At 40.1% G+C, this 26,802-nt stretch overlaps 1 protein-coding gene across 1 annotated transcript; it reads left to right on the plus strand.

Moving 5' to 3' along the window:
- The first annotated feature begins 2,139 nt into the window (after window positions 1-2,139).
- Window positions 2,140-26,540, plus strand: LOC124870171 (nuclear receptor ROR-beta-like). Its single transcript, XM_047368685.1, has 10 exons — window positions 2,140-2,513; window positions 18,330-18,415; window positions 18,501-18,642; window positions 18,725-19,231; window positions 20,112-20,233; window positions 20,950-21,082; window positions 21,595-21,702; window positions 22,408-22,518; window positions 23,034-23,146; window positions 24,092-26,540. The coding sequence occupies exons 1-10, from the start codon at window positions 2,507-2,509 to the stop codon at window positions 24,251-24,253; spliced, it is 1,491 nt and encodes a 496-aa protein (XP_047224641.1). The 5' UTR covers window positions 2,140-2,506; the 3' UTR covers window positions 24,254-26,540.
- The last annotated feature ends 262 nt before the right edge of the window (window positions 26,541-26,802 follow it).

Raw genomic sequence — 26,802 nt, forward strand, 5'->3', positions numbered from 1 at the left:
TTACAAAAGTCTGCAGATATAGACAGCTATGTCCCACTGCTCATATGTGTAATTCTGTGACAGTCCTGTTGGCGTTCTGCACTCCGCTGCTCCACAAACCTAGTTTGAGTAATCTTTGCCTTCATACTGTTTCATAAGAGCACTGCCAGATTATTGCATCATAAAGCCCCTTGCCGCTGCAACGTCATCCTTCCTAGCGTACAACGTTCCCAGAAAACAAAATCATCCCAGGAGCAGAGATGAACATTATTCCAAACTGCTTTTATTCATTTTAGCACAAATTTAAACTGATGAGCTAAAATCTTTGCCAGCCCCAATTTAGTCACCAACAAAGAAAACATACAAAATAACAAAGCAGCAAATCTGCAATACATATTCTGGAGAGAAAGAAAGTCTAAGTAGTTTGGCAAATGTGCAATGCTAATGGGTTTAACGAATGGGATGCAGATGTTAAAAGCTGTGACATTCTCCTTCATGTTCAGTCCAGAATTACAGATGCCAAACATTAACCCAACTTCTGCAAGTCCGAATCACCTGCTGTAAACTTAACACCTGTCCTGAAGATAATTAATCAGAAGCTAGTGAGCAAACCCTGGGAAGAAGGCCAGAGATTATATCCAACCAATTATTTCCAAGTCAAACTGACTCTACTGAGAAAACAAATAATCTAAGCACATAACTACAAAACAAGTCCACAAAATCAGTTGATCTTTGTTGCCATAACATCTAAAGAACCATTCCATCTTAATATTTAGCCTCCTTTACTCTGATACTACTAAATAAAATCTGCTGCAAACAATTGAGCAGCAGATATGTACAGCTCAGGCTGGAGAATCTGTCAGAAAAGAAAATGTTTAGTCATGCAATCCACAAACCTGGGCTTTATAGAAGAATGGCAAGAAGATATCTATTGTTGCAAAAAAGATATAAGTTCTGTTTAGAGTTTGCCTCAACCTATTTAGGGTAAACAACAAACATGTGGAGGAAAGAGCTTTGATTGGAACTTTGTGGCCTACATTAACTTAAACTGCACACCATCCCTACAGGGAAACTATGATGGCAGCATCATGCTGTGTGAATCCTTTGCTTCAGCACGAAAGCTGGTTAGAGTTGATGGGAAAAGGGATGAGACTAAATTCAGGGCAGTTCTGAAAGAAAACGGATAGAGGCTGCAAAAGATCTGAGACAAGGATGGGCAAAAATGTCAATCCCAGAGTTGGTAGAGACATACCCTATAACAGTTGCAGCTGTAATTGCAGCAGAGGGTGACTTTGCAAAATGTTGACTCAGGGCTGAATGCAAATGCATGCAAAGCTTTTCAGATTTTTATTAGTATAAAAAAAGTGTATCACTTTCCTTCTGCTGCACAGTTATGTTCTACTTTGTGTTGACATATCACTTAAAATGTGAAAAAAATGCATTGACATGTTGGTCTCTAACGTGACAAAATGTGAAAAGGTTTTGCAAAGGACTGTGTCCACACATTAACGTCAGCAAGACCAATCACCGCAACAGAAGTGTGGTGGGCTCTACGCAGCTTATTTCTTTATAGATAACACCTTCTCAGTTCAAGGTTTCATAAAAAGACCTTTGCTTCATTTCATCAAAATTGACCAACTTTTTCTAAAACGAAAAGAGGTAGAGGAAGGCTGTTTAAAGCTAAGCTACACTTCCAGTTCTCTAAGATCACAAAGTCAATATGACAGGCAAGAAACAACTCTTTGTCAAACAAAGGACCAGTTTGATCGCTTTTGCTGTTGGTTTTTACATTGGCATCGGCCCAAATGAAAGGTATGGCTTTTCCTAACTTAATGAGCCCTCTGTTACACAATTAAAGCTGCTTCAGGCAACATAATGCCAGGGAAGTATTAAAGCAGAACTGACCGAGGGTACAATTACCTTCCTAATTTTTGCTCAGAGGAGCTGAAGCTGATCGTTCTCATATTACTCTTCTGAAAAAGAAAGAGCTGTACAACTTATAAATCATTTGCCAGGCCACCTTAAACGCGCGCCCGAATGCGCGTCCCCGCGGCTGTCGCGGGAGGAGCTGGCGTCGGTGAGATCATGTGAGAGTCCATGCTTGGAGAAAGTAGGTTAGCAGGGTAGACTGAGAGGAAAGCAGGCGGAGAGACAGAGCTCAGAAAGAGGGGGGGGGGGGGTTTCGAACAGCGCTCCTTCATCGTGAGGATCCAGTCTGTCAAAAAAAAAAAAAAAAAAAAAAACAAAGTTGAGGAGACGCTACTCGTCTGTGCGTACGCAAGGCTACGATGAGATCCACAGCTATTTCCTTCACTCTTTTATTTTGCTCAAACTTGATCGAGCGATAAATACAAGGAGTTTTTGCTACTTTTTGTTTTCCTTTTTTCTGTTTTTGGGACTAAGTTAATATTTAGAGAGACAATTCAGTCTGCCTCCAGCGCTTTATTCACTTATCTTCTATTTTCCAACACTGAATTCATGTCGTCGAGTCCTCACCGCCCTGCCCACAAATAAAGAAAACATCAAAATGAGAGGTAAGGGATTTTTTTTATAATTATTAATATGTGGAAATAAATCAGTGCCTGTGTAGCCACGCTAAGTGTTATTGGTTTTGGGTTGGATTTGCAGCCACATGTGTGCGCACAGGGACTCTGAAGAGCTCCTGCTCTTCTCCCAGTGCGCACTAATCCCTCTTAACTGGATTATGGCCGCACAGAACCGGAGGCGGCGTTCTGCGTAAACACCAAAATTCACATCAAGTGCAATGATCAGGAGCTGGATGAATGAGGCTTAAATAAGAGAATAAATATTGGTACATAAAACAACATGTTTTCGTTTTGTGAAATTTAGAACAACTTAACAACTGCTTAAACTGTGGTTCCTGCACGCGTAATGGTGCATTTTACAACACACGGCGGTGTCATCATTGGTATGTTCTTAAAAGAAATCTGAGCAGTCCTTTAACTGAGACTAATGTTGATTGTTTTTTTCTTGGGATCCATGTTAGACGTTATGCAATAAGGTGAGGGGGGTGGAGGGGCTTGGGGAGGTTGTTGTTAACTAAAACTACATTTATGTAATCGACCTTATCAGGTTTCTTACAATGTTAATGAAATTGTCTTTAATACTTTTAAATTAGCATCTGTTAGTGTAGAGTAATGACACATCAGGAAGTGCGTTTACTGTGAGACTATACGTTGATTATGGATTTGTGAAATAGAATTTATTAGTTTGAAATAGGTGAATATTATAATTGGAAGTGTTTCTTTGCAATGTTGAGGTTACAAACTCAATCTGTGGAGTTGTAGTGGTGTGATGGCTGTGTCAGCATGGCCGACAGTGTGAGTTGCGGAGGGAGAGAAACTCGGCTGTTCCACTGACCTAGTTATGTCACGCAGCATTATACAGCGTACACAGCGGAGGGAGGGGAGGAGGGCTCCGGGAAGCTTCGTGACGGCAAAACACGCAGCACCATGTTTCGCACAGTGCAATCCCAATAGGAGCTACACTGTATTTTACTGCAATAAATTGCAAAAAAAAAAAAACAATATTGCGCTGGCTTCAGCGGTGCAGGTTCCTTTTTTTTTTTTTTTTTTTGCGTCTACAGTCACCAGATGCGGCCCAAGGCTGTTTGAGGTCCAGGGGCGTTGGTTGACGTAACACCATACAAAACACATAATTGATGGCGCATCAAAATAAAAGGAAACAATAACATGTATAAAACAATTTAAAAAAAAACATGAACAGTGCAGAATCCCTGATCTAAATCAGTGCTTCCCAAAGTTAGGGTCAGTTTTCCTATGGGGGTGGGAAATCAACAAAGTCTTGAGATCCTCTTGAGAAATCAAAGTAAATAACAAAATTAAAATGATAAAAGCATATTTATGTTCTGAATGTCACGTGAGATTACAAAAACTGAATGACTGAATGATAATTGGGGTCATTGTTATTTTGTCGGTCATTAGCTGAAACGTTTGGGGCCAACGATCTACATCATATTCTTCTTCACTACAACATGGTGCTTTTGTAAAACCATTTAAAGATGAAACCCTCAAAATCTTGCCGAAGCTGCCAGGAGAAGACATGTTGGGAAAAAGAATAAAGTTAAGATGGACATTCTGACTTTCAAGTTTGCACATGTAATGCAGTATTTATATGTTTGAACAGTTTATAATGAATTTTTAATATAAAATCCAATCCCATGTGAAAAAAACTGTAATGTACATTATTCATAAGCCTTTCTTTATTTCTTAAAATTTTTGTTGAAACCAATTGGACTTTCTTGTAATGTTTTGAAGGGGATCTGTAGGAGCTATGTTGTTCAGTGGTGGCAGCTTTTTGGTATAATTTTGGAATTTTATTGAGGCAAAAAGGATTTGTTCTTGGACATGTACCCCATTAAAATGGTTTTCACCTCGGGGGCCTTTAAATACCATCGAGAACAACAATTCAACAAATATTAATGTCAAAATGTTCCACCATTATTTATCCAATATGGTCTTTATAGTTGGAAAGTGATATCAGGTACAGCATATATAACAATAACTGAATTTACAGCTAAATGTGTATTGCTTGAATGCATGGCCTTATTTAGGGGAATGTGGGGCCCCTGGGCCAGAGCCAGTTCTGGTGGCATTTATACACTTAATTAGGTACACACCAGGCTTAATATTTTTTACATAAAAAAAGGCTTAATTTTACTGATTTAAATACTAAGCCAGGATACTTCTAAGCATTTACATTATGAATTTAAATACCAAACATCACACGTTTAGTTTGTTTCGCTGATTAATCACTCGTACAAATAGCTACATTAGTAAGCTTGACCTTTGTGACATTTTTAGCACACCTGTTGCCCACCAGTTGGTTAGGATGCCCCAAACTGTTGCTTTGTTTGCTTACACATTGGGCTGGCTCTAACACTTTGTTTTTTATAAAACTTCACTTGCAGCACTTGGCTTCAATACCCTTTCAAATGTTTTAAGCTGCTGCATGTCTTTCTTTTTATTTGCATTGGCCAACAATATAACATTTTTTTTAACCCTTTTTGCAAGAGTAAAGTTGACTTACAAAGAGTTGTCTTATCTCTGTTGGGGAGGAAATAGATTTTTTTTGCTCAAGAAAAAAAGAAGGGGGGCCAGACAGAGAAACTTCAGGGCCTTTGGTGGAGGGAGGTTCCCTCTCTGGCCGGATATCCAAATGTAAACAAACTACAGTCTTTTCTTTGCAGGCTGGACCAAAAAAATTATTTTTTTTTTTCTGCACACAACCTGCTCTTTACTCTCCCACAACAAACATCAGCATTTTTTTTTTACACTGGTCTGACCAGATAAGTTGCAATCTGAACAATTTAGTGTTCTCACTTACAGTTTTGGTATGCCAACATACTGTAAAGGCTTGCTATGAAGTCTGCACTGATACTTCCTCTGCTCTACTGTAGCAGGTAGCTAGATATCTGTGTGCTTCCACAAAATGTTTTACAGCCCCAGTGAAAGATCATAAGACTCATGTCACACACGGACAGACACCCTGCATGAGAGGCCAGTGAAGTGCTCAGCTCTGTTCCAGTTCCCCCTCTGTGGGCCCCAGCCCAGCCTCCAGTGGTATTTGCATCTTTTAAAATAGAAAGAGTCCACCTAACACACCAGCAGCGACCGGCCAGACTGTACACATTCTGCACATTTCTCATCCTTCTCTGCACTGCACTCACATTGTATTTTATTTTAAAGCAGGAACACATTTTCAATGTACTTGTGAGAGGTAAGTGTTAGAGATGTGGGATTCTGACTCCCCCAAAAAAGTTGTGCAAATACATCCAAACACATCCTAATTTTAGGGATATAACAGTCTCCAGAAATTATTCCCCATACTTTTAGCACAGAACGGCTGTTTTTTAAATATATGGAGCTCCATGATACTTCCACATTTCCCTGAATGTATTCTCTCATTTTGTTTCATCAGGAGATGGTAAGGAAAAAATATCTACCACATGAAATTATGAGAGCAACTAGCTGACTGTCATCATTCTGTTTCATATGCCATTGACACCTTGCATTGTGAAAGAAACAATATTTACCTGTGCTTCAACAGGTTCTAGGGATAGGTTATAAAAGATGGGGTGGCAACTTCATGTGCATGCTGGTTGTCAGGTGAGATGTTGCTAGGTGTGTCACATTACCGAAGATCAACATTCTCCTTTGACACACTGACACACTGACTGCATGACACACTGGCCATGGGGCATGTTGGACACTGATCACCTGATCATTCCCTGTTGCATACAGAGAAGCGAACTGCTGGAAGCTCAGAGTCAGTGATTTTCCTTCTGCCTTAAGCCCACCACACCCTCTGCTGGATTACTTTTTTTGTAGAGATAACAAGCTTTTAAATTTAGCTGGCTGATAAACGCTAAGAGGCCAACGTGTTTGTCCCGTCCGTTAAAGATGTATTTTTCTCTGTTTTGCATAAAGGTTTGCGGCCCTGGGGCTGAAAACACCTGCTTTACTCAAAAACATTCATTCTTGTTTTGCGATTTTCTGCTCAGTTATTCTTTGCAGATGTCGCTACATATTTTGTGATGAACCTAAACCCCTCCAGACTTTATGCATCACGTTATAAACAGAAAGCAGTGCTGGTATTGATATCTCTGAAATGCTCAGTCTCTCAAGAGAGCGAAAGGTTAAAAACATTCAGTGCTGGTCAACAGGGATATTCAGGGTTAACGGTAATTGCTCTTCTTGCTTCTCAGCCATTCTCGACAGGCAGTTAAATTGGTCCCCACTAGTCATACTGCTTTGAGATTATTCAGTTAATTGATAAGCAGTACATATTCTGATTAGCAATTGGCCTTTAATGTCACTTTGTAAGCAAAAAAGCATATAATAGGCTTGTCAGAGCTTTCCAAATTGGCATATTTATCTTTTTTCTTTAGTTTTCACAATAGTAAACACAAATCTCCCTTACTGATAGTTGATAGTTTCAAACTTTGGACATACTGTCATCTTTATTTCACTATTTACACATTTTCTTGCAGACCTGGTTCTTTATTTTAATTCTCAGATCTTAAACGGCCACCTGTTTATTTCCTGGTTTTAGTTCTTAGCTTGCATGCATGCAGATTAATTGCATTGGTCCTCATTTATTTACAAGGTTATGGTCAAGTGGGTCACATTAAATATGTCAGGGGCCAATTTGTCAATTGATCTCTTTGACAGGAAAATGTTCACTCAGGGCTTCAAATTAGCTCAGTCTGAACAAAACATAGCAAGACTTTACCAGGGGGGCGACGTGAAGGGGGATTATTGTCTTGCAAACACTGCACTCTTTGAGATTCCAAAAAAAAAACAACCTATTAGCTCATAATACTCTAAGGTGTACTGATGTGTTGGATTTTAGTGTAGGATAACCCACACATCACTATTTGGAGAGGATGATGTCATTGCTCTACCTCTAAGCTAACACTAGACACCATACAACAATTACAAACTTGATTCTGTTTGTTCTTAAAAGTTGAATGTTGCGAGTTCCTAGTTTGGAATACCACAAGAATGCTTCCTGAATTTGGAATTAACAACAGGGAAAGTGGGAAGCCAACAAACAGAACCACAATGTTCAACACTAGAACAATGTTCTTTTTCAAGATGGCGCCGCAGATGGTCGCCTCGGCGTGTTGGTGCGCATTGTTTTGTTTTGTTTTTTGCTTTAAAACGGTCTTCTGTGATGGTACCCGGAGCTCTCTCACCAGAGAAGAACTCATGAACATCAGGGCTACTACACCAGAGGAGTTATTTCCAACATTTCTACCTACTGCTCTGGAATATTTGGACATTCTGGTCAAAGGTGCGCTCACCTTTGTTCACGCGGTGAAACGCCGGAAGAGAGGGAAACGGGCTGGGGTGCTGGTACGTCTTCGCCAGCGTGGACTACGAACACCGTTACCTGGAATATTTCTCTCTAATGTGCGCTCACTTCCCAACAAAATGGAGGAACTACAACTGTTGTTGGGGAAAAACAGGGACTTTTATTCATCGGCAGTTTTGTGCTTCACGGAGACGTGGCTGTGTGGATTAATACCGGACTCTGCGCTGCAGCTGGCAGGATTCCAGCTCTACAGAGCGGACAGAGACACGGAACTCTCCGGCAAAGCGAAAGGTGGAGGAATCTGTTTTTACCTCAACAGTGGTTGGTGCAACGACGTGACAGTGATTCAACAGCACTGTTCTCCAGACCTGGAATCCTTCATCATAAACTGTAAGCCTTTCTATTCCCCCCGTGAGTTCGCTTCGTTCATCCTGGTCGGTGTTTACATCCCACCGCAAGCTAACGTGCAGGTCGCACAGCGCATGCTCGCCGACCAGATACTGAGTGTGGAGCGGACCAACCCGGACTCCTTAGTAATCGTCGCTGGTGACTTTAACAAAGGTAATCTGACCCACGAACTTCCCAAATACAGACAGTTTATAAAATGTCCGACCAGAGAGGACAACATTCTGGATCACTGTTACACCACCATCAGAGACGCTTATCATGCCGTCCCACGTGCTGCACTGGGCCAATCCGACCACATCATGGTCCACCTGATTCCTGCATACAGGCAGAAACTAAAGCTCTGCAAACCTGTTGTGAGGACGTCAAGGAAGTGGAGCAGTGAGGCTGTGGAGAATCTCCAGGCGTGTTTAGGCTGTACAGACTGGGATGTGTTCAGGACTACTACCAACAGTCTGGACGAGTACACAGAGGCTGTGACTTCCTACATCAGCTTCTGTGAGGACAGCTGTGTACCATCATGCACCAGGGTGAGTTACAACAACGACAAACCCTGGTTCACAGCTAAACTCAGAAGGTTAAGACTGGATAAGGAAGAGGCCTTCAGGAGTGGGGACAAAGACATATACAGAGAGGCCAAGTACAAGTTTGGCAAGGCAGTGAAAGAGGCCAAACGACTGTACTCTGAGAAGCTCCAAATCCAGTTCTCAGCCAACGACTCTGCGTCTGTCTGGAAAGGGCTCAAGCAAATCACCAACTACAAGCCGAAAGCCCCCCACTCCATCAACGACCGACGCCTCGCCAACGACCTGAACGAGTTCTACTGCCGCTTTGAAAGACAAAGGGACAGTCCTGCAACCATCTCCCACGACGCCCCCCAACAGCTGCAGCCACAATCCACCACCCCCACCTCCCCAACCCCAAGAGGGGCCTTGGCACCTCCAACCCCCACCAGCCCCCTACCCACGCCGAGGACGGCTCTTTCCATCCAGGAGAGGGACGTCAACAAACTCTTCAGGAGACAGAACCCCCGGAAAGCTGCTGGTCCGGATTCTGTCTCACCAGCCAGCCTGAAGCACTGCGCTGATCAGCTGTCTCCAGTCTTCACAGACATTTTTAACACCTCACTGGAGACATGTCATGTGCCAGCCTGCTTCAAGTCCTCCACCATCGTCCCTGTTCCCAAGAAGCCAAGGACCACAGGGCTTAATGACTTCAGACCCGTCGCCCTGACCTCTGTGGTGATGAAGTCCTTTGAGCGCCTTGTGCTCTCACACCTAAAAGACATCACCGACCCCCTCCTGGACCCCCTGCAGTTTGCCTACAGAGCCAACAGGTCTGTAAATGATGCAGTCAACTTAGCCCTTCACTTCATCCTCCGGCACCTGGACTCCACAGGAACCTATGCCAGGATCCTGTTTGTGGATTTCAGCTCTGCCTTCAACACCATCGTCCCAGCTCTGCTCCAGGAGAAGCTCTCCCAGCTGAGTGTGCCCGACTCCACCTGCAGGTGGATCACTGACTTCCTGTCTGACAGGAAGCAGCGCGTGAGGCTGGGGAAGCATGTCTCTGACTCCCTGACCATCAGCACCGGTTCCCCCCAAGGCTGTGTTCTCTCTCCTCTGCTCTTCTCCCTGTACACCAACAGCTGCACCTCCAGTCACCAGTCTGTCAAGCTTCTGAAGTTTGCGGACGACACCACCCTGATCGGACTCATCTCTGATGGTGACGAGTCCGCGTACAGATGGGAAGTGGACCATCTGTTGGACTGGTGCAGCCAGAACAGCCTTGAGCTCAACGCTCTAAAGACAGTGGAGATGGTTGTGAACTTCAGGCAGAACCCAGCCCCACCTGCCCCCATCACCCTCTGTGACTCCACAATTGACACTGTGGAATCTTTCCGCTTCCTGGGAACCATCATCTCCCAGGATCTCAAGTGGGAGCCAAACATCAGCTCCCTCATCAAGAAAGCCCAGCAGAGGATGTTCTTCCTGCGGCAGCTGAAGAAATTCAACCTGCCAAAGACTATGATGGTGCACTTCTACACAGCCATCATTGAGTCCATCCTCACCTCCTCCATCACCATCTGGTACGCCGCTGCTACAGCCAAGGATAAGGGCAGGCTGCAGCGTGTCATTCGGTCTGCTGAGAAGGTGATTGGCTGCAGTCTACTGTCGCTCCAGGAACTGTACACCTCCAGGACCCTGAAGCGGGCAGGGAAGATTCTGGCTGATCCCTCCCACCCCGGTCACAGACTCTTTGAGACTCTCCCCTCTGGCAGGAGGCTGCGGTCCATCCGGACCAAAACCTCACGCCACAAGAACAGTTTTTTCCCATCTGCCACCAGCCTGGTTAACAAAGCCCGGAAACCACCCTGACATTCCCCCTTTCCCCCACACCCCCCCTTTTTTTGCTGACAGGACACCTGTAACCTGTAACTCTATGCGTTACATTAACGCTCAGCTTGGACTCCTGCTTACTTGCACTGCTTTACTTGCACAATGATCACCTGCACTGTTGTATTGCTCTTGCATCTTATACTGCTCTATATTTACTCTCACTCACTTAAAACTGTGCACTTATATTTATATTATATTGTAGATATGTTTGTACTGTTTAACTTGTACTGTATTGCACCGACTACGCCAAAACAAATTCCTTGTATGTCCAAAAACGTACTTGGCAATAAAGCTTTTCTGATTCTGATTCTGATTCTGATTCTGATGGCTGCCAAGCACAAAACGTAGTCGTTACCATTACACCTATAAGCTAATCCGACTGGTTTTCTAACTTGGATCTTAAATGTATTCAAATCATTCTCAGATCTGAGCTCCAACTTCCCAAACAAATCAAGTTCACCTTATGCACACGCACAATGCTTTCTTCTTAGTTTTCTGTGTATTTATATGACTACATTTCATCACTCTATTGAAGTCTTTTTTGTATGGATGAAGACTTTTCTAGAGACAATGTTGTATTTGTGAGGATCTTTTCAGGCCTAAAAAGCTTAAATTTAATGTGACTCTAACTATCAGTCTATTATAATTTGCATGCTAAAATAAACTTTTGAGGGTGAGGCACCAAAACTATTTTTAGCCCATAGGCTCACATCCTTCAAAATCTTCTCATGCTGGCAGTGGGTGAGTTTGTGCCTTTGGGAAGATTTAATTGAGCAGCTTTCAAATGAAAATAGGTGCAAAACCAGTTTTATTGCTACCACATGTTTTTGAAATCCATACAGCCTTCTCATATAATGCTCAAATAGTTTATCTTCGATCCTAGGTACAATTAAACAGCGCTGACGGAGGAATTTCATAAAAAACATACAAATAAAAAGAAAACAAGAATACCCCTTTTCCACCAACGCTGTTCAAAGCCCGTTCCAGTTCCCGAACGTGATTTCAAACCGATGACACATGTTTTCACAGAGGAAAAGAGGTTCCAAGGTGCAAACTCTCGGCGAACATGCTTGGTTCCCAAAACTGTTGGAAACATGTCAATGCTCAACAAAACACCAAAGTTCAAAGACACCCGAATAGAACCGGTTCAAGAACGAATGTTCCTTCAGTGGAAAAATGCTAGAAGAGAAACGCTAATCAAAAAGGAAATCTGATCATCACATGCCTCATGTGATGTCACCATAGGCATGCTTTTGAAGAAGCTTGTTTGTGGGAAAGTAGATATTATCACAGTTACATAATACCAATAAAACAAACAGAATAAACTGACCATGAGATTTTACAGAAAGGTATGACAAGCAGCTTTAAAGTAATGCATCTCTGACTGTGCTTGTATATCAAAGATCCACGAAGGCTGTGCAGTAGGAATGTATGGGCAAGTGTATGCATATGTATGTGTGTGTGTGTTTGTGTGTATTGTAGCTGGTTAGGATGGTTTCTGACTCTCAGCACACCCCATAGAATATAAAAAGCGGAAGCCGAATGTCAAAGGAGAAGGCAGAGGGGCGGGAAAGCAGACGGTTAAGTTCAAGGATTGAGCATTTTGAGTGTGCTGTACAGCCCGTACCATGACAGTCATACAACATTGATATCATCTTACCGAAACCGCACAATGAGGAGATATATTGAAGAAAAGTAAGGATATATGCTATGAATTAACTTGTTTCTTTTTTAAGCTTGTTATGTATGGGGTAAGAACGCTGACAAAAACAATGTGTATGTAAAGACGGAAATGTGTGCATATTAGTCAGTAGTTGTGCATAAGTAAAATCCAAAAGAGGTATTGTAAATTTTCTCTATAAGAACACAAAATAAAATGTTACAGCTTCAAGAAATTACAAACACAAAGTTTAAGTTTACAGTTGTGGTTTATTCTTTATGAATAGAATATGCTATAACAGTTTGTGAATACGATTTATTTTCTATGAGAATACGAATTTACATCAGCAACTTGGCGTCACGTGATCTCAGGCTGGCTAGTGGAGCACAGTTCAGTCGATTCGCTTTGCGCATGCGCTGTCACACTCCTCACCGCCAGTAAACGTAGTGCCGGGATTGGATGACGGAAAAAGGTACGGGGAGATAACTCATTTTTATGAAATACAAAACTGAAACATAGAATATAGTAGGTGGAGTTATACAATGATGTACAGTAGGTGGCGGTATGCACCTCTGAGTTTGTTGCGTACCACCAACAGAAGAAGAAGCAGCAGCACTAGCACTAAGATAACGGACCAAGAAACTACGGTACGAAGCCAGGTAATGTTAAGTTTATATATGTCTTAATGTCGTTAATATATGCTCTTGGTCCGTTATCTTGGCGCTAGTGCTGCTGCTTCTTCTTCTGTTGGTGGTATGCAACAAACTCAGAGGTGCATATCGCCACCTACTGTACATCATTGTATAACTCCACCCACTATATTCTATGTTTCAGTTTTGTATTTCATAAAAATAAAAACAATCCTTTATTTAAAATCCTCTTGATTTCACCCGCTATATCCCCTCTGTTCCTAATATTCCTTTTAGACTGAATTATCTCCCATTGCCTTTTTCCGTCATCCAATCCTGGCACTACGTTTACTGGCGGTGAGGAGTGTGACAGCGCATGCGCAAAGCGAATCGACTGAACTGTGCTCCACTAGCCAGCCTGAGATCACGTGACGCCAAGTCGCTGATGTCAATTCGTATTCTCAAAGAAAATAAATCGTATTCACAAACTGTTATAGCATATTGTATTCATAAAGAATAAACCACAATTGCCGTCTTTACATACACATTGTTTTTGACAGCGTTCTTACCCCATAGTTATGTAACACTGCAAATTCTGTAAGCACAGAAATGGTTTGTGGTGAAGTTTTAGCATTGTTCAGCTCCACCTTAAAACTGGTTTGGACAGAACGCTGGTTTCTCTCCCTCCTCGCTCCCCGCCTGCAGTGGGAAAGTGTGTCAGTGGGACAGAACATCCACATGAGCTGACAGGCTCCAGCCCCAGAGTGACAGATGACTCAGCCAGTGTCGAGGCAGCAGCCAGCACCGCGCAGCCAGTAGGAAGCGAAGAGCCCGATGAGGGCGGGGGGACAGTGCTGCTGGAGTGAGCTTGCTCAATGAGCGTTTGCAAAGAATGCTCACCGACAGGAGTTATATAATCAAGAGGTACGGGAGGGGCGGAGAGCAGAGGGAGGGTGATATTTTTCCATTACATGCCTGCAGCTGCCCTCATCACTTGAAGTATTTTAGTCAACAGTTTTAGAAAAGAAGCAGACGAGCCTTTGCAGAACAGAAGAGAAAGTGGAAAATTCTGTGTTCCAGAACTCAAAAGTGCAACAAAAACGTCTGAATTCCTTAACAGTTTTCCATACAGAGGCAGATCACCCTGGATGGCAAACACAGGCCCACTGTCTCTTGAAGTAATTGCATCTGTAGCAGGAAAAAAAGGCTTCTTCTTGTATGTGTCATATGTGCAACTGTCATGTGGTATCCTATCTGTCTGCATGCATGTTTCCTCGTTTGGTGGGAGGGGATGTGTAAAAAGGGTATGCACCAACACACTTTATTTGCTGCAATCTACCTCTCTGTATGTAGGATGTTTTAAACTTAAAGTGGAACTAAACCCCATGTGAAATAATAACTCCGCCCCTAGACAAATTTTGAAAAATGCCACCAAAATGGGCAGTGCCAAGTGTGGGGATGAGTGGAGGGGGTTAAGCGGGGGTGTAGTCAGGTGGACGAAGGAAAATGGCAGCTATCTTAGTTTGGTACATGGAGTACATGGAGAGTGAGCAGAGCGAAGCTGGTAGGTTCACCATGGATCTTTTGATGTGAAGGATTTTTCACCCCCTCTTGTCACCGGAGGTTAAAAGAGGCTTTATGGAGCCCAGCAGGCTTGGGCCTTATTAGTTCGAGCTTCGGCTCAAGGTGCAGTGGAATACCAACTCTAACTCCTCATTCGCTATGGGTGGGGTGTGTCTAAGTGAGACGATTTTATACCGGAACACGGGGCCTTTGACGTAGGCATGTACCAAGCTGTACCGTTTGAGCCAATAGGAGAATTCAACTGCAGTAACCACCGTTCAATCCAATGAGGGTTTTAGGATATATGTTGCGGACATTTACATGAAATAAAGAAAACAGCACAGTAACATAAAGATAGCACCCTTAAGGCCCAGTTTATACAGTTTATCAGCAAACAAAGTTGATTTGGGGTTTAGTTCTTGGAAACTGATGGCATGAACTGCTTTCTGATTAAAGCGTCTAATAACTATCTGCTTGTTTAGGGGCACTCATAGAGCATTCAAATTTTGTTGCCAGAAGGTTAGTTGATCCGTAAAAATAAATAAATGAATAACAACATTGTGAATTCCACACCCTTGATCCCAAAGCAAATGCACCAATCAGAAGCGACACACATGTAACAGGACTTAATTCCCCCCCCTAAAGCCGTTTAATTTGGTTAGGCTTAGACCCAAATATGAATGATTTCAATACAGCAGCATACATGGGAAGGTTGTAAACGGTGTGACAGCAGCTTTACATTTTACAAAAATACAAAGATGTTTTTCATTCTATCATTTTTACTGTTTAAAGTCATCTTAGAGAGATGCCAGAAAAAGTAACACAGTGTCCGGAGCTTTGTCCAGCTGTATGGAACATAAAGTAATGCAGTGCTGCCCCTCTCCAAATTGTAGCACACTGCCGGCTGGCCCAAAGACAAACTTTTTTTCTTTCTTACATGAAAAACAAATTTGGCTGTTTAAAAATATTTCAGGTAGCAAAAAGTATAGGTTATCATAGTGCTGGAACTAAAGGAGCACCACCTATAACTTGCATTAAGGGAAACAGGAGTTGGGAAGTTACAGGCATAATATCTGTTACACAATCTGATGACCCGCCTATCTAACCAGATAATATCAAGTTGTTATGCTTGTGTTACGCAGAAAGAAAGCAGAATGAAAAAAGGGTAAATATCTTGCATAGTAAGGACTTGAAAACTACTAATAAATTTAGCTGAAGTTCATTCGATACCTTTACTTAAATCTATGTATCAAAATCTAAATACACAATAAAATAGTGCTTTATATAATATTGTTACGACTGTACTACTCTCATTATTTTGTTAGCATTGAAAAAAATTTTGGGGGTTTTCTTGTTGCTTTTGATAAAAACAGTTATACATCTTGGTTTTACTCAAGGTTGTCATATAATGAGAACCTCATACAAGCCAAAGCTTAGCCCCAAAGACCAGTTATTTATTTAGTTCTTCATATAGTCTAAAATGCAGGAAAGCTTTATGGTAATAAAATGAAAAGGACTCAAATACAAAAGGCAAATTTCCCACATGAAAAAAAAGGATTATGTCATACTTCTCCACTATGAAGTAGGTGCTAATTTTCTTCAGCATGGGAATCACAAAGAGGTAGTTTTAAACATGCAGTTACCTCTGTTAATGAGGCATGTTTCAGGCTCCCAGACTCATAAACTGGAAGTCTAAACCTTTTAATGCTGTTAGCAGGGCTCCTGGAGAGGAGCAGCAAGGGATTATATAACAGCACACATAAAGGAAACCTGAGGCCTTTGTAGCTATCAGCCGTAATGTTAAGATCACACTCCTAATATTTGGTAGATCTTATTGCCCTTTGGGATTTCGCAATGGAATTTCTTTGAACTGGTCTTCCTTCCCATAGATAATATTCAGAGGCATTTCTAATTTATCATGTTTGAAGCTTCTAATGCAGTTTTAACAGGATCAGCAGAAGGGCTGCGACTGTAGGAGAGTGTTCCACCCATGTTTTTTCACAAAAATATTTAGGTTGGTGGCAAGATTCAGTGTATAAGGGAATTTAGCACATTTTTGTTCAGCAGATCTTTGAGATGCAACAATAAACCAGCCAGAGATCAGAATCTGCCAATTTTTTTGCTTGATTGGTTTTGACTGGTGATCGCCAGGTCAGATACTGAAAAAACAGATTTTTCCTGTTCATTAAATGTAATCAAAATCAAAGGCTCTTACCATTTTCTGCCCACAATTTACTTTAATGCACTTTTTTTAGTTAAAAAAACAGATAATGGCTATAGACATATTCTTTGAGGCTTAAGTGGGGCAACAGTATAAGTTTACGCTTCTTTTTTTCTGCTGACCTGTTTGTTGCTTTTCACATGGTCTTTTGTGGAAACATCCAGATGGATCTGGTATCACTGTTAAAAAAACATCTCAAGAAGCTTTTTACACTGTTTTCAGTTCGCTGTGATAAAAACTATGATCTTTGCTTGCCTTGCCTCCTGAGTGTTCCCTCCACTCACATTTCTGTTTATTAGAAAGGCTTCTCTACTCTCAATCCTCACATTTCAATAAACATCATCGTTCTACATCTGTTAAAATAGCTAAGGTCTACATAAAAATAACAAATGATGATGAAGTGTAATCTGGGGAGAAATTTTTATATTATTACATAACTGTAAAAGAGAGTCAAAACAGAAAGTAAGGTATGAATAATGCAAAATATATTAATATTTGTTTGCAATGAGGTAGCATGGTAGCATTATGGATGTTTAAGTTCACCAGACTGATTTCTTAACATTTACATTCACAGACCTTTTGGCATATTATAGACATCCATATAAACCGGATGTACCAAATGAGTCATTTGTTTTCCTGTGTGGGAAATGTAATGTTCAAAGCTTTGACAAAGAAAACTGATTAGCCTTCAGACCTTTGGATTTGGATGAAGTTCAGTTGTTTGCAACCTGCAACTTAACAGTTAAATGTCGCTAAAACCCTCACATCTGACCCTAAAACAAAAATGTTCAAATACACTGAAAATCATGAAGCAAAACACAAAGGCCATATAAAAGATTATTTTATGTTAGTTTTTATTCATTATTCATTCATTCATTATTTTTTTGAGAAATCTGTCGAAACATGTCAGGGCAGAGCTGGACAAAAACTGCAGGGGAAATTTATCTTTACAGAGCAAGTCTGCTCAGACAGAGGCAGACTCACAGTGGGCGGTTTTGTGCCTCATCGGGTGCAAAATCAAGCCAAACACGGACTCATATGAAACTCTTTGTCCAACTCTTTTTGTCTAAAGAAGAAAAGCACTGGTCAGACTTTTCCTGGATAAAGTTATTTTAGTTTTTAATTTGGCATCTAACCTACATATTCCATTTTTTTAGAAGGACTATAAAACTTTATAACACATAAGCAAGAAAAAAGCACTGCAGGTTCCTTTGCCATAGGTAATAGATACGAATTTTTCAAAAAATAAAGGCGTTGCAAGGCTAGTCCCATTTATGTATCAGAGATTTGCTAAATAAAAAATTACCATTGAAGTAAATAATGATGGTTTATGTTTTCATAGACCAAAAATGGTGGAAGGATTTAGTTGTGATGATTCAACGAAAATAGAAAGAAAAATAAGATTTTTCAGTATTTCATAAAAAAATGCAGAAAAATTAGTATGTCGTTGATCACTGGGATTCAAGGGATTCTGATCTCTGAAATTAGTCTTAATAAATTTTTGTGTCAATCTGTACCTACTGATCATTTCTTTGTAGAGCTCTCTGTTAAACTAATTATTGTGCACGTTTTCTAAACTGTGTTGCTGGTTTGTCTTCATTTTGGTCCTGAAGCTCAAATCGAGGTCATCCCCTGCAAGATCTGTGGGGACAAGTCCTCAGGAATCCACTATGGAGTCATTACCTGTGAGGGCTGCAAGGTGAAACTTTAGTCAACTTCCTTCATGCATAGTTCTCATGCAATGGGCAGGTGTGATATTGATTTATGTTTTTTCGTGTGTCTAGGGTTTCTTCCGTCGCAGCCAGCAGAACAATGCCATGTACTCTTGTTCCCGCCAGAGGAACTGCCTAATTGACCGAACAAACCGTAATCGTTGCCAGCACTGCCGCCTGCAGAAGTGTCTGGCTCTGGGCATGAGCCGAGATGGTAAACATTAGTTGAGCTGAGCTCTGCAGTAAAGAAGGAATTGTTTGTTATTACTGTAATAAAATGTCATTTCTCCCTGCAGCTGTGAAATTTGGCCGCATGTCAAAGAAGCAGCGAGACAGCCTCTACGCCGAGGTCCAAAAACATCAGAAGTCTCAAGAGAGTGTGGGCTCCAGCAGCCCTACCGCCCTATCTCTTCCCAGGGAGGATGGTGGATGCGGCAGTGGGGCTGACGACGGAGAGGAGGGCCTGAGCCAGTCCTACAGCAGTGGGGGGTCCACCTCAACCCTCAGTGATTTAGATGACATCACTGAGCTGCCCGACCTGTTCGACCTGCCATTGACGCCCGAGGAGGCCAGCGAGTACTGCAGCCTGGAGTTGCTGGGAGGAGGAGGAGCCAGTACCGGGAACACATCTAACTCTTCGTCCTCATCTTCTGCTTCCTCGTCCAATCAGAACTCCCCACAGCAGACCATAATGGACACAGCAGACAGCTATGGGACCCAACTCCTGCTCACACACTCGCTTCTGGGACGGAGACGTTCACTTTTGGACCATCTGCCTGATGACTGCTCAATAACAGACCTTGGTGAGACTGAAAACAAAACAATAACAACTAATGGTCATTTTTGTATTAAACAATGAAAGTCACAAACTTTATCTTAATTTGTAACCAAGTGCTTAAGTCTTGGTTCTTCTAAATATCTCAAAGGAAAGCAATCATTAGATGGATATTTAAAAGGCTTATATTCCTCATGCCGTTTGGTTCATTCATATTATTTTCCAGCTTTATAATATTGCTAGCAGGTAATTAATCTAAAGAAAAATAGAATTTATCAGTTATAAGTAATTTTTCTGCCTTTTTTTACAATTTGATTTATTGGAACATACATTTTTGGTTAATCCTTAACCATTTCTCTATGCAAAGGTAATTCACTGATAACCAAGAACAAGGATATATCTCATAGTTATGATGCACTTCATACTGACCTGTAAAGTGGAATTAGAGCAAAATTATGATGGTGATACAGGGAAGCAGTAAATTATTTCTCTGTTAACAAAAATAGTCGGGCAAATGGATGGTATTAGTGTCGTATTTATACTCATTAAAGGGCCAAATACTTTTACACACAGGTATCAAGAGACCTCAAGGAGAAATACATTTCAGATTTATTATATGGTTGCTGGCAAAAAGAAGCTGTTTTCAGTGAGGCTCTGCGGACCTCATTTAAATGTATTATTTCTGGTGGGGGAAAGCTATAGAAATAACATGAGAAAATGGACTGTTAGAAATACTCAGTGGTGCAAATCATCTAATAGTTACACTAATCTTTGGATGTTAAAACTGCACCACCTTGGGTCTGCCATACCCTCGCTGTCTTTCCAAAGCATAAACTTGCTGCAATAGCCTCAAAAATGTTCAGAGCTAGAAAACACTGACTTTGGATATGTATATTTTTCCTTCATAGAGCACATCACTCAGAGTATTGTAAAGTCTCACTTGGAAACATGTCAATACAGCGCAGAGGATATGAAAAGATTCAGCTGGGGACATTATACCCCCGAAGAAACCCGAGTTTTCCAAAACAAGGTATGCAAAAAAAAAAACAACTAAACTTTAGTTTGCAAATACACTAAGTTTCATAACGTCGTTATGAACAATTTATTTGATTATTGTCAAACATTTCTTTTAACCAAGTGTTTACAAGAGAGTTAGTGTCAAGTTTTAGATGTATGTAATTATGAGGATCATCAGCATATAGGTGTTATAATTAGTATATTATGTATCTCTATGTAAGTCAGAGTTTTCCAGGGTTTAAAACTTGCAGATGGAAAACTGTTAAATTGGATGTGAGCTCATCTGCAACAAACAATGGGAAAATAATAGAAACCGCTAAAAGTCTAGACAGAACATTACAGTTTAAGTACAGAACCCTGAATAACATCACAATTAAAAAGTGCTTGTTAGAGAAAACACTCCTTTATATACAAATTATCTATTGACGTTGAAATATAAGAAGATCATAATCCACTGTATTAAACACAACTCTACACTAAGCCTAGTCGCTGAGGACTCATAATGAAAAGTTTGCCCCCTTTCAATTTGAGCACTGTTAGATTAAGTATGCTTTCATTCCCAAATCTGGGTTACAGCTTCCAAGATAGTTTCAGGGCTACCTCTAGCAACCACATAGCAGATCAAACAGATACCAGCTTCTTATTTGTATCTACTTAATTGTATCATACAATGAATCTTAAAGGGCAGCCTGAACTTGGTGTAATACTCTGATTGTGTCCTCTGTCCAGTCGGCCGAGTGGATGTGGCAGCAGTGTGCACACCACATCACCAATGCCATCCAGTACGTGGTGGAGTTTGCCAAGCGTATTTCGGGTTTTATGGACCTGTGCCAGAATGATCAGATTATATTACTGAAAGCAGGTCAGTGTACACTCCAAAATATCAGCTCACAAAGTTAAATTTGTTTAGAGTCAACAAAGTTTTAATCTTGCTAACTAAATTCCTTCCTTCTTGTTTTTTGTCTCCAACCTTCTGCCTTTGCCTGTTATTTTATATTGTTTTTTTAATGTTTTAATTGTTTATACCAACCTCCTCTAAACACTGGGGAGAAATACAAAATTATGAAAACAAATTTATTCATTCATAATTTCCATGTGACAATGTTTTAACATTCTTTAAATGGTTTGGGCTGAAAAATAAACCTTGTTGCATATTTATACTATCCTATATACATATTTATACTATACTTTGAATTATTGACTTGACCAATTTTGTCATGTGCTCTAATCTGACTCAAAATTGACAATTTGTTGTATGTTTTTGCATGTTTGGAGCATTTTTGCACCCTTCCTTGTCCTCCATCTACCTCTTCGTCCTCTTCCTCTCTCTCCATCTCCCCGTGTCTATTCCTGTTTCTGGCTACCTATTTGTAGGCTGTCTGGAGGTCCTACTCATACGCATGTGCCGTGCATTTAACAGCAATAACAACAACATCTTCTTCAATGGAAAATTTGCCCCAGCTCAGCTCTTCAAAGCACTCGGTAAGGATCAATTTAGAAAAGTTGTTAACACACATTTAGAACTCTGAAGTTGTACGTGTCTTGTGTAAACTGAATGATTGTTTTCTATATACTACAGAATGCTTTTTAATACCAAGTTTTTTTAGTTGAAGGTTGGGTTTTTTTCAGTTGGATGTCTGTGTGATGTCTCAACACAGATTTTGTCTAAAAGAAAACAGTTGCAGTCCTAGTTGCAGTATGACATTTAAATTAGATCACACCTGCAAGAGAAGCCAAATATTTAGCTTGAGGTTCTCCCCTTAGTATCACTAACATTAGGCTACACCGCCATCTAGTGGGAGAAACTAAAGAATATATATTTTGATAATGCATGCAGTGTTTTGCAAAAGCATTCATATACCTTGAAGCTTTTCACATTTTGCTAAAGTTTCAACCACAGAATTTATTTTATATGCCTAGTACATAACTCTATAGTAGAAGGAAAATTAAAAATGGTTTTTATACTTGAAGTAGGTAAGCTACTGTAGGTCAGACTCCCATGAACATCAGGTAACCTTATAGACATTTAATTTGTTTTTTACAGTTTGCACACACAGAGGGCTCATTTATTTCTATTTACTCTGGAAACCGAGCAGATTATAGTTTAGCTCAGTGATTAAATTAAAAAGGCTTAGAGTCTCTAATTTTGTATAGTCACTTATCAGGTGCACTATCTTGTGCATGCAGGGTGTGATGATCTGGTGAGCGCTGTGTTTGAGCTGGGAAAGGGGCTCTGTCGTCTGCAGCTCTCAGATGAGGAGATGGCCCTGTTTAGCGCTGCTGTTCTTCTATCCCCTGGTAATTATTTCTGTTCCTTTTTCTCAGTCATGCAAGCAATCATAAATATGTTGAAGAACAACCACACATTGTTCAGTAAAATAATTGTCTTAAATGTCTCTGCTGTTGTTTACTTGCTTGTAAGATTAAAAAAAATAGGCCTTAATATGAAATTCAAAGTTAAACATTAATTGAATTGTTATATGTTGATTTTCATTTTATTTCAAAAGATTGTTAAGCAAAGTCTTTGTTTTGTCTCAATGTTTCTATTTGTCAGCTTTTGATTTACGTATTTTCTGTTTTATTGTGACAAAGCAACAACTTGAACAATGGTTTTGAAATAGCCTCTCACAAATTATTAATTTGAACTCTTAGTAGTTAATTGCTGTTTAGAGAGAGATTTCAGCATTTCATCTATACAATAACCCTTTGGTTAAATGCATAAAGTAGCTGTCAAAAACAGAAAATGCACACTCTATACAGTTTAAAATACTATTTATATATCTTAACTGTATTTTAAATCTTTGCGTTTGTAGATCGACACTGGCTGACAGAAGGTCAGAAGGTTCAGAAACTCCAAGAGAAAGTCTACCTGGCTCTGCAGCACAGTCTACAGAAGAGTGGTGCTTCTGATGAGAAATTGGACAAGGTAAACACAAGCAATAAAACCAAGTTATTTGACTTTTTCACACATAAAACACATTCAATGGATTTAATTTAATTTTAAGGTTTGGTATATTGATCTCTGCCCCTTTTTAAACAAACCTTGATGTGCTGGATTATATTGCATATAGGCAATATAATACAGGTATTTTAATTGTTTGACTTTCATAGTTCCAATTTGAAAACATAATTTACAATGACCCTCCCACAGGGTTTTTATGCCTGGAAAGACATTATTATCAGCTTCAATTTCTTTACATACACATTATGCAAATCTTCCGGGTTTTTCAATTTACACTGCATGAATGGATGTGTCATAGATTCTAGTTTCAGCTTCTAAAATAAAGAGTAAGTAAGTAAGTAAGTAAAATTTTATTTATATAGCACCTCTCAAGACACAGATCACAAAGTGCTTCACAACACTAATACAAAGTAAAATTGGAATAATATATTTATATATGTAAAATAGAAGAAGATAAGATAAAATAAAATAAAATAAAGAGATGGTAGTATATGTTTAAAATATTAAGCCAAGATAGCACAGCCCAGGTCAGCACAGTACAAACACCTGATGGACGCCACAATAAAAAAGCAATTAGAAGAGCTGACACCTGTGTGCACCAAATATCTTCCCATTATGGAAAATTTTATATTATTGTTCACTGTTTAAAACAGGACTCTATGAGAGGAGAAACACCTGTGCTGCCAGATTATCAAAAACACAGAAATGTTGCTGTTAATATATACGGTATATATTAGAAACTTTCCTCAAAGTCTTTATGAAACGTTCTATATTTTGGTTACACTTCTTTTTGGGGATACATAGAGTTGTGTGTTTAAAAAAGCCTGTAATGTTTTAAAAAGAACTATTTACAGAATTTAAGCACATATATTTGCTCATTGAATTTCTATTTCTTCCTATCCCTTGCAGATGTTGTCAAAGCTGCCCATAATGAAGTCCATCTGTAACCTCCATGTTGACAAACTGGAGTTTTTCCGTTTGGTCCACCCAGAGACTGCCTACAGTTTTCCACCCCTGTACCGGGAAGTCTTTGGCAGCGAGTTGCCTCTGCCAGACTCCACCGACAGCTAGAGAGAGAGATAAAAAAAGAGAGATGAGGAGAGTGCATTAGAAAGTAGAGGAGGCAAACGTGAGACAGAGAACGATAGAAAACCAGCATTTAAAGAGACAATCCAGGACTATAAATACTCAGTCTCCCAAAGTAGTCCTCCACTATCCCAGCAGGCAAAGCACCTTACACTACATAACACACATACTCCTGCTCTACTGCAAATTGTAGCATTGTAAACCAGTGTACGGGCATCTTATTAAAATCACGGCAGCCCACATGTAACAGCTCCAAGCTCTAAAAGATATTTAAGCATTGATCCAATGTGGATTGATGAAGTAGTTATGAATGTACCTCTTCTATTAGCACCAGTGCACAAATAAGAACCAAACAATGATGAATGTACAATCCTGCCACTCTAAACAAAGTGTCTCACATAGAACTGGCATGGCGGTGATCAATATTATCTCAGATGTTAGACAGAAGTTCTTTATTTTATGCATTTCAGAGGGACGCACATGCATTTTAATGCATCCTTTCACTGATCTGCACTTAGGGACCAAGATCACAGTTCAGAGTTTCCTCTGATATGCATAGAAACACATAGAAATTGACTCACTGTCTAGAGTGAAGTCAGCAATCAGTTTCATTCACAGTAAATAGTGTTAGGTGCTGCCTTTTCATAGGCTTTTGTAATGCAATGAAAAACCTCATTCCCATACACCCCCTTCCTTGTAAATGCCACTTAGAGACACAAAAAGATGAAATTATCTTTAATTTATATACACATTTATAAAAAAATATTTTAAATAAGAATGTAAATAAATATCTATATGAAAATATGGAAATAGTAAGTGAGTGTGGGGGGAGAAAAAGGAGTAAAGTGGACATAGAGGCACAACTGATGTTTGGACTCAGATCTTTTTTTATATATATATTATTTTTTCTGGATGATTTTTCCTCTCTTGGCAGTAATCTCAGGTTTCCACTGCAACAAACGCCTCTTGGCCCAACAGCAAAGGGACGGCCATCGTGCAAGCGAGGGGTTGGACACTTGTTGCTGATTTACCCTAGCAGGGGGAGGCAGCAAACTCGCACAAAGCAAAGAAAGAAGAAGGAATCAAATGCCTTGCATTTTGAACTGCTGGCTTTCACTCTGCACTGTTGCTGCCCACCCCTGCCGAAAGAGACAAGAGGACAAACGCGTGAACTAAGCAAAAGAGAGACCAAGCCAAAAGATGACTTAACGGACTACATAATGACAGAGGAAACACTGCCGGATGTTTTTGACAGGCAGTCAGTACAGCAGGAGTACACTGATGTGTTTTTCTGAAATTGTCAGTTAGCTCAAGGCTGGGATTGCGATGGTCCATATGCATCATAAAACCTCTCTGTTGGTTGATGCAACTGTATTATTTTGTACATTTGGAGTTTCTCTCCTTTAGTCCTACACCCAACATCTTTCCAAATATCAAGCACTTATACTTTCTTCTTTCTCACTTGACACTAGTCCAAGGCCAGACAGAGCTACCAGCTGCCCCCTGAGTTTTGCTTCAATGCCAGTAAGACTTCAGTCAGTCTTTTTTTTTCCTCATTATTTTTATTCCATGTCTGCCCCACAAAATCAGCCATAACTGTTTACATTTCATTCATGTACATAACACACTGTTCCGAAGGTGATGATAATGTCTTACTTGGGGTGCTGTGCAGTTCTTGAGCAGAATGTGAGGACCCACTGCTTGCTGCTCAGGGAGATAGCTGTAATCTCTTGTCCCTTTATTGCAAGTGTCATCTTTTTTAGCCTTGTTCTCCTCACACCTTTGTACCTAGGACCCATTACCATAATCACTGTGGACGTATGCTCTATTTTTGTGAATGTTAACCACAAAGTGTCAAAGCCTGTCTTTGTTTGTCCTGATGTTGTAACATTGAAGGTTAGAATCATAGAATTTAAAAACAAAACAAGCAAAAAAACAGTTGGTGTTCAAAAGCAATTTTGTCATTTGGGGTTCATGTTTCTTTTGACGTCATTTTCAGTTATCCGTCAGTCTTTTATCCACATTGTCTTCATGTGTCGCCACCTTTCGTCTTGTAAAGTCAGTGATAATTTTTTTTAAATTAAAGACATTTAGGAAAAGTGCAAACGAAAAAAATAGTTTGACTACCTTTTTTGTTTCCCTGTATGACAAAATGTACAACAGGGTTATTACTAGTTGAATAACAGTCACACAGCTCAATATATATTGTTGTCCAATCGGATACATAATATGTGGTTTTGAGAATGTAATAAATGGTTTCTTTTCCTTTGGAGATGTCTGTTTCTTTATTTGACATGTAACCTTATCTTTTATGTTGGATTCATGGGGAGGTTTTAAGCTTTAGTTCATGATCCAGCATCTCCAAAATACATTTTGTAGCATGATAATCGTAAATAGGAGCCATTTAACAAATCGAAAACATGCTTCATAAGGATAACATAAACATTTTCCATGAACAAACATTTAATGTCATGACAATGAAATGGCCAAAACCATTTAAAATCATTATTCACTGGGACTTTCTGATGTGAGGA

The sequence above is a fragment of the Girardinichthys multiradiatus genome, chromosome 6 (assembly GCF_021462225.1).
Source record: "Girardinichthys multiradiatus isolate DD_20200921_A chromosome 6, DD_fGirMul_XY1, whole genome shotgun sequence".
Taxonomy (NCBI): domain Eukaryota; kingdom Metazoa; phylum Chordata; class Actinopteri; order Cyprinodontiformes; family Goodeidae; genus Girardinichthys; species Girardinichthys multiradiatus.

What these genes read in the sequence shown, in the direction of transcription:
- LOC124870171 (XM_047368685.1), top strand. An exon ending in TCTGGGCATGAGCCGAGATG is followed by an intron (nt 18,643 to 18,724) that starts GTAAACATTAGT and finishes TTCTCCCTGCAG; the next exon opens with CTGTGAAATTTGGCCGCATG. An exon ending in CTGCTCAATAACAGACCTTG is followed by an intron (nt 19,232 to 20,111) that starts GTGAGACTGAAA and finishes TTTCCTTCATAG; the next exon opens with AGCACATCACTCAGAGTATT.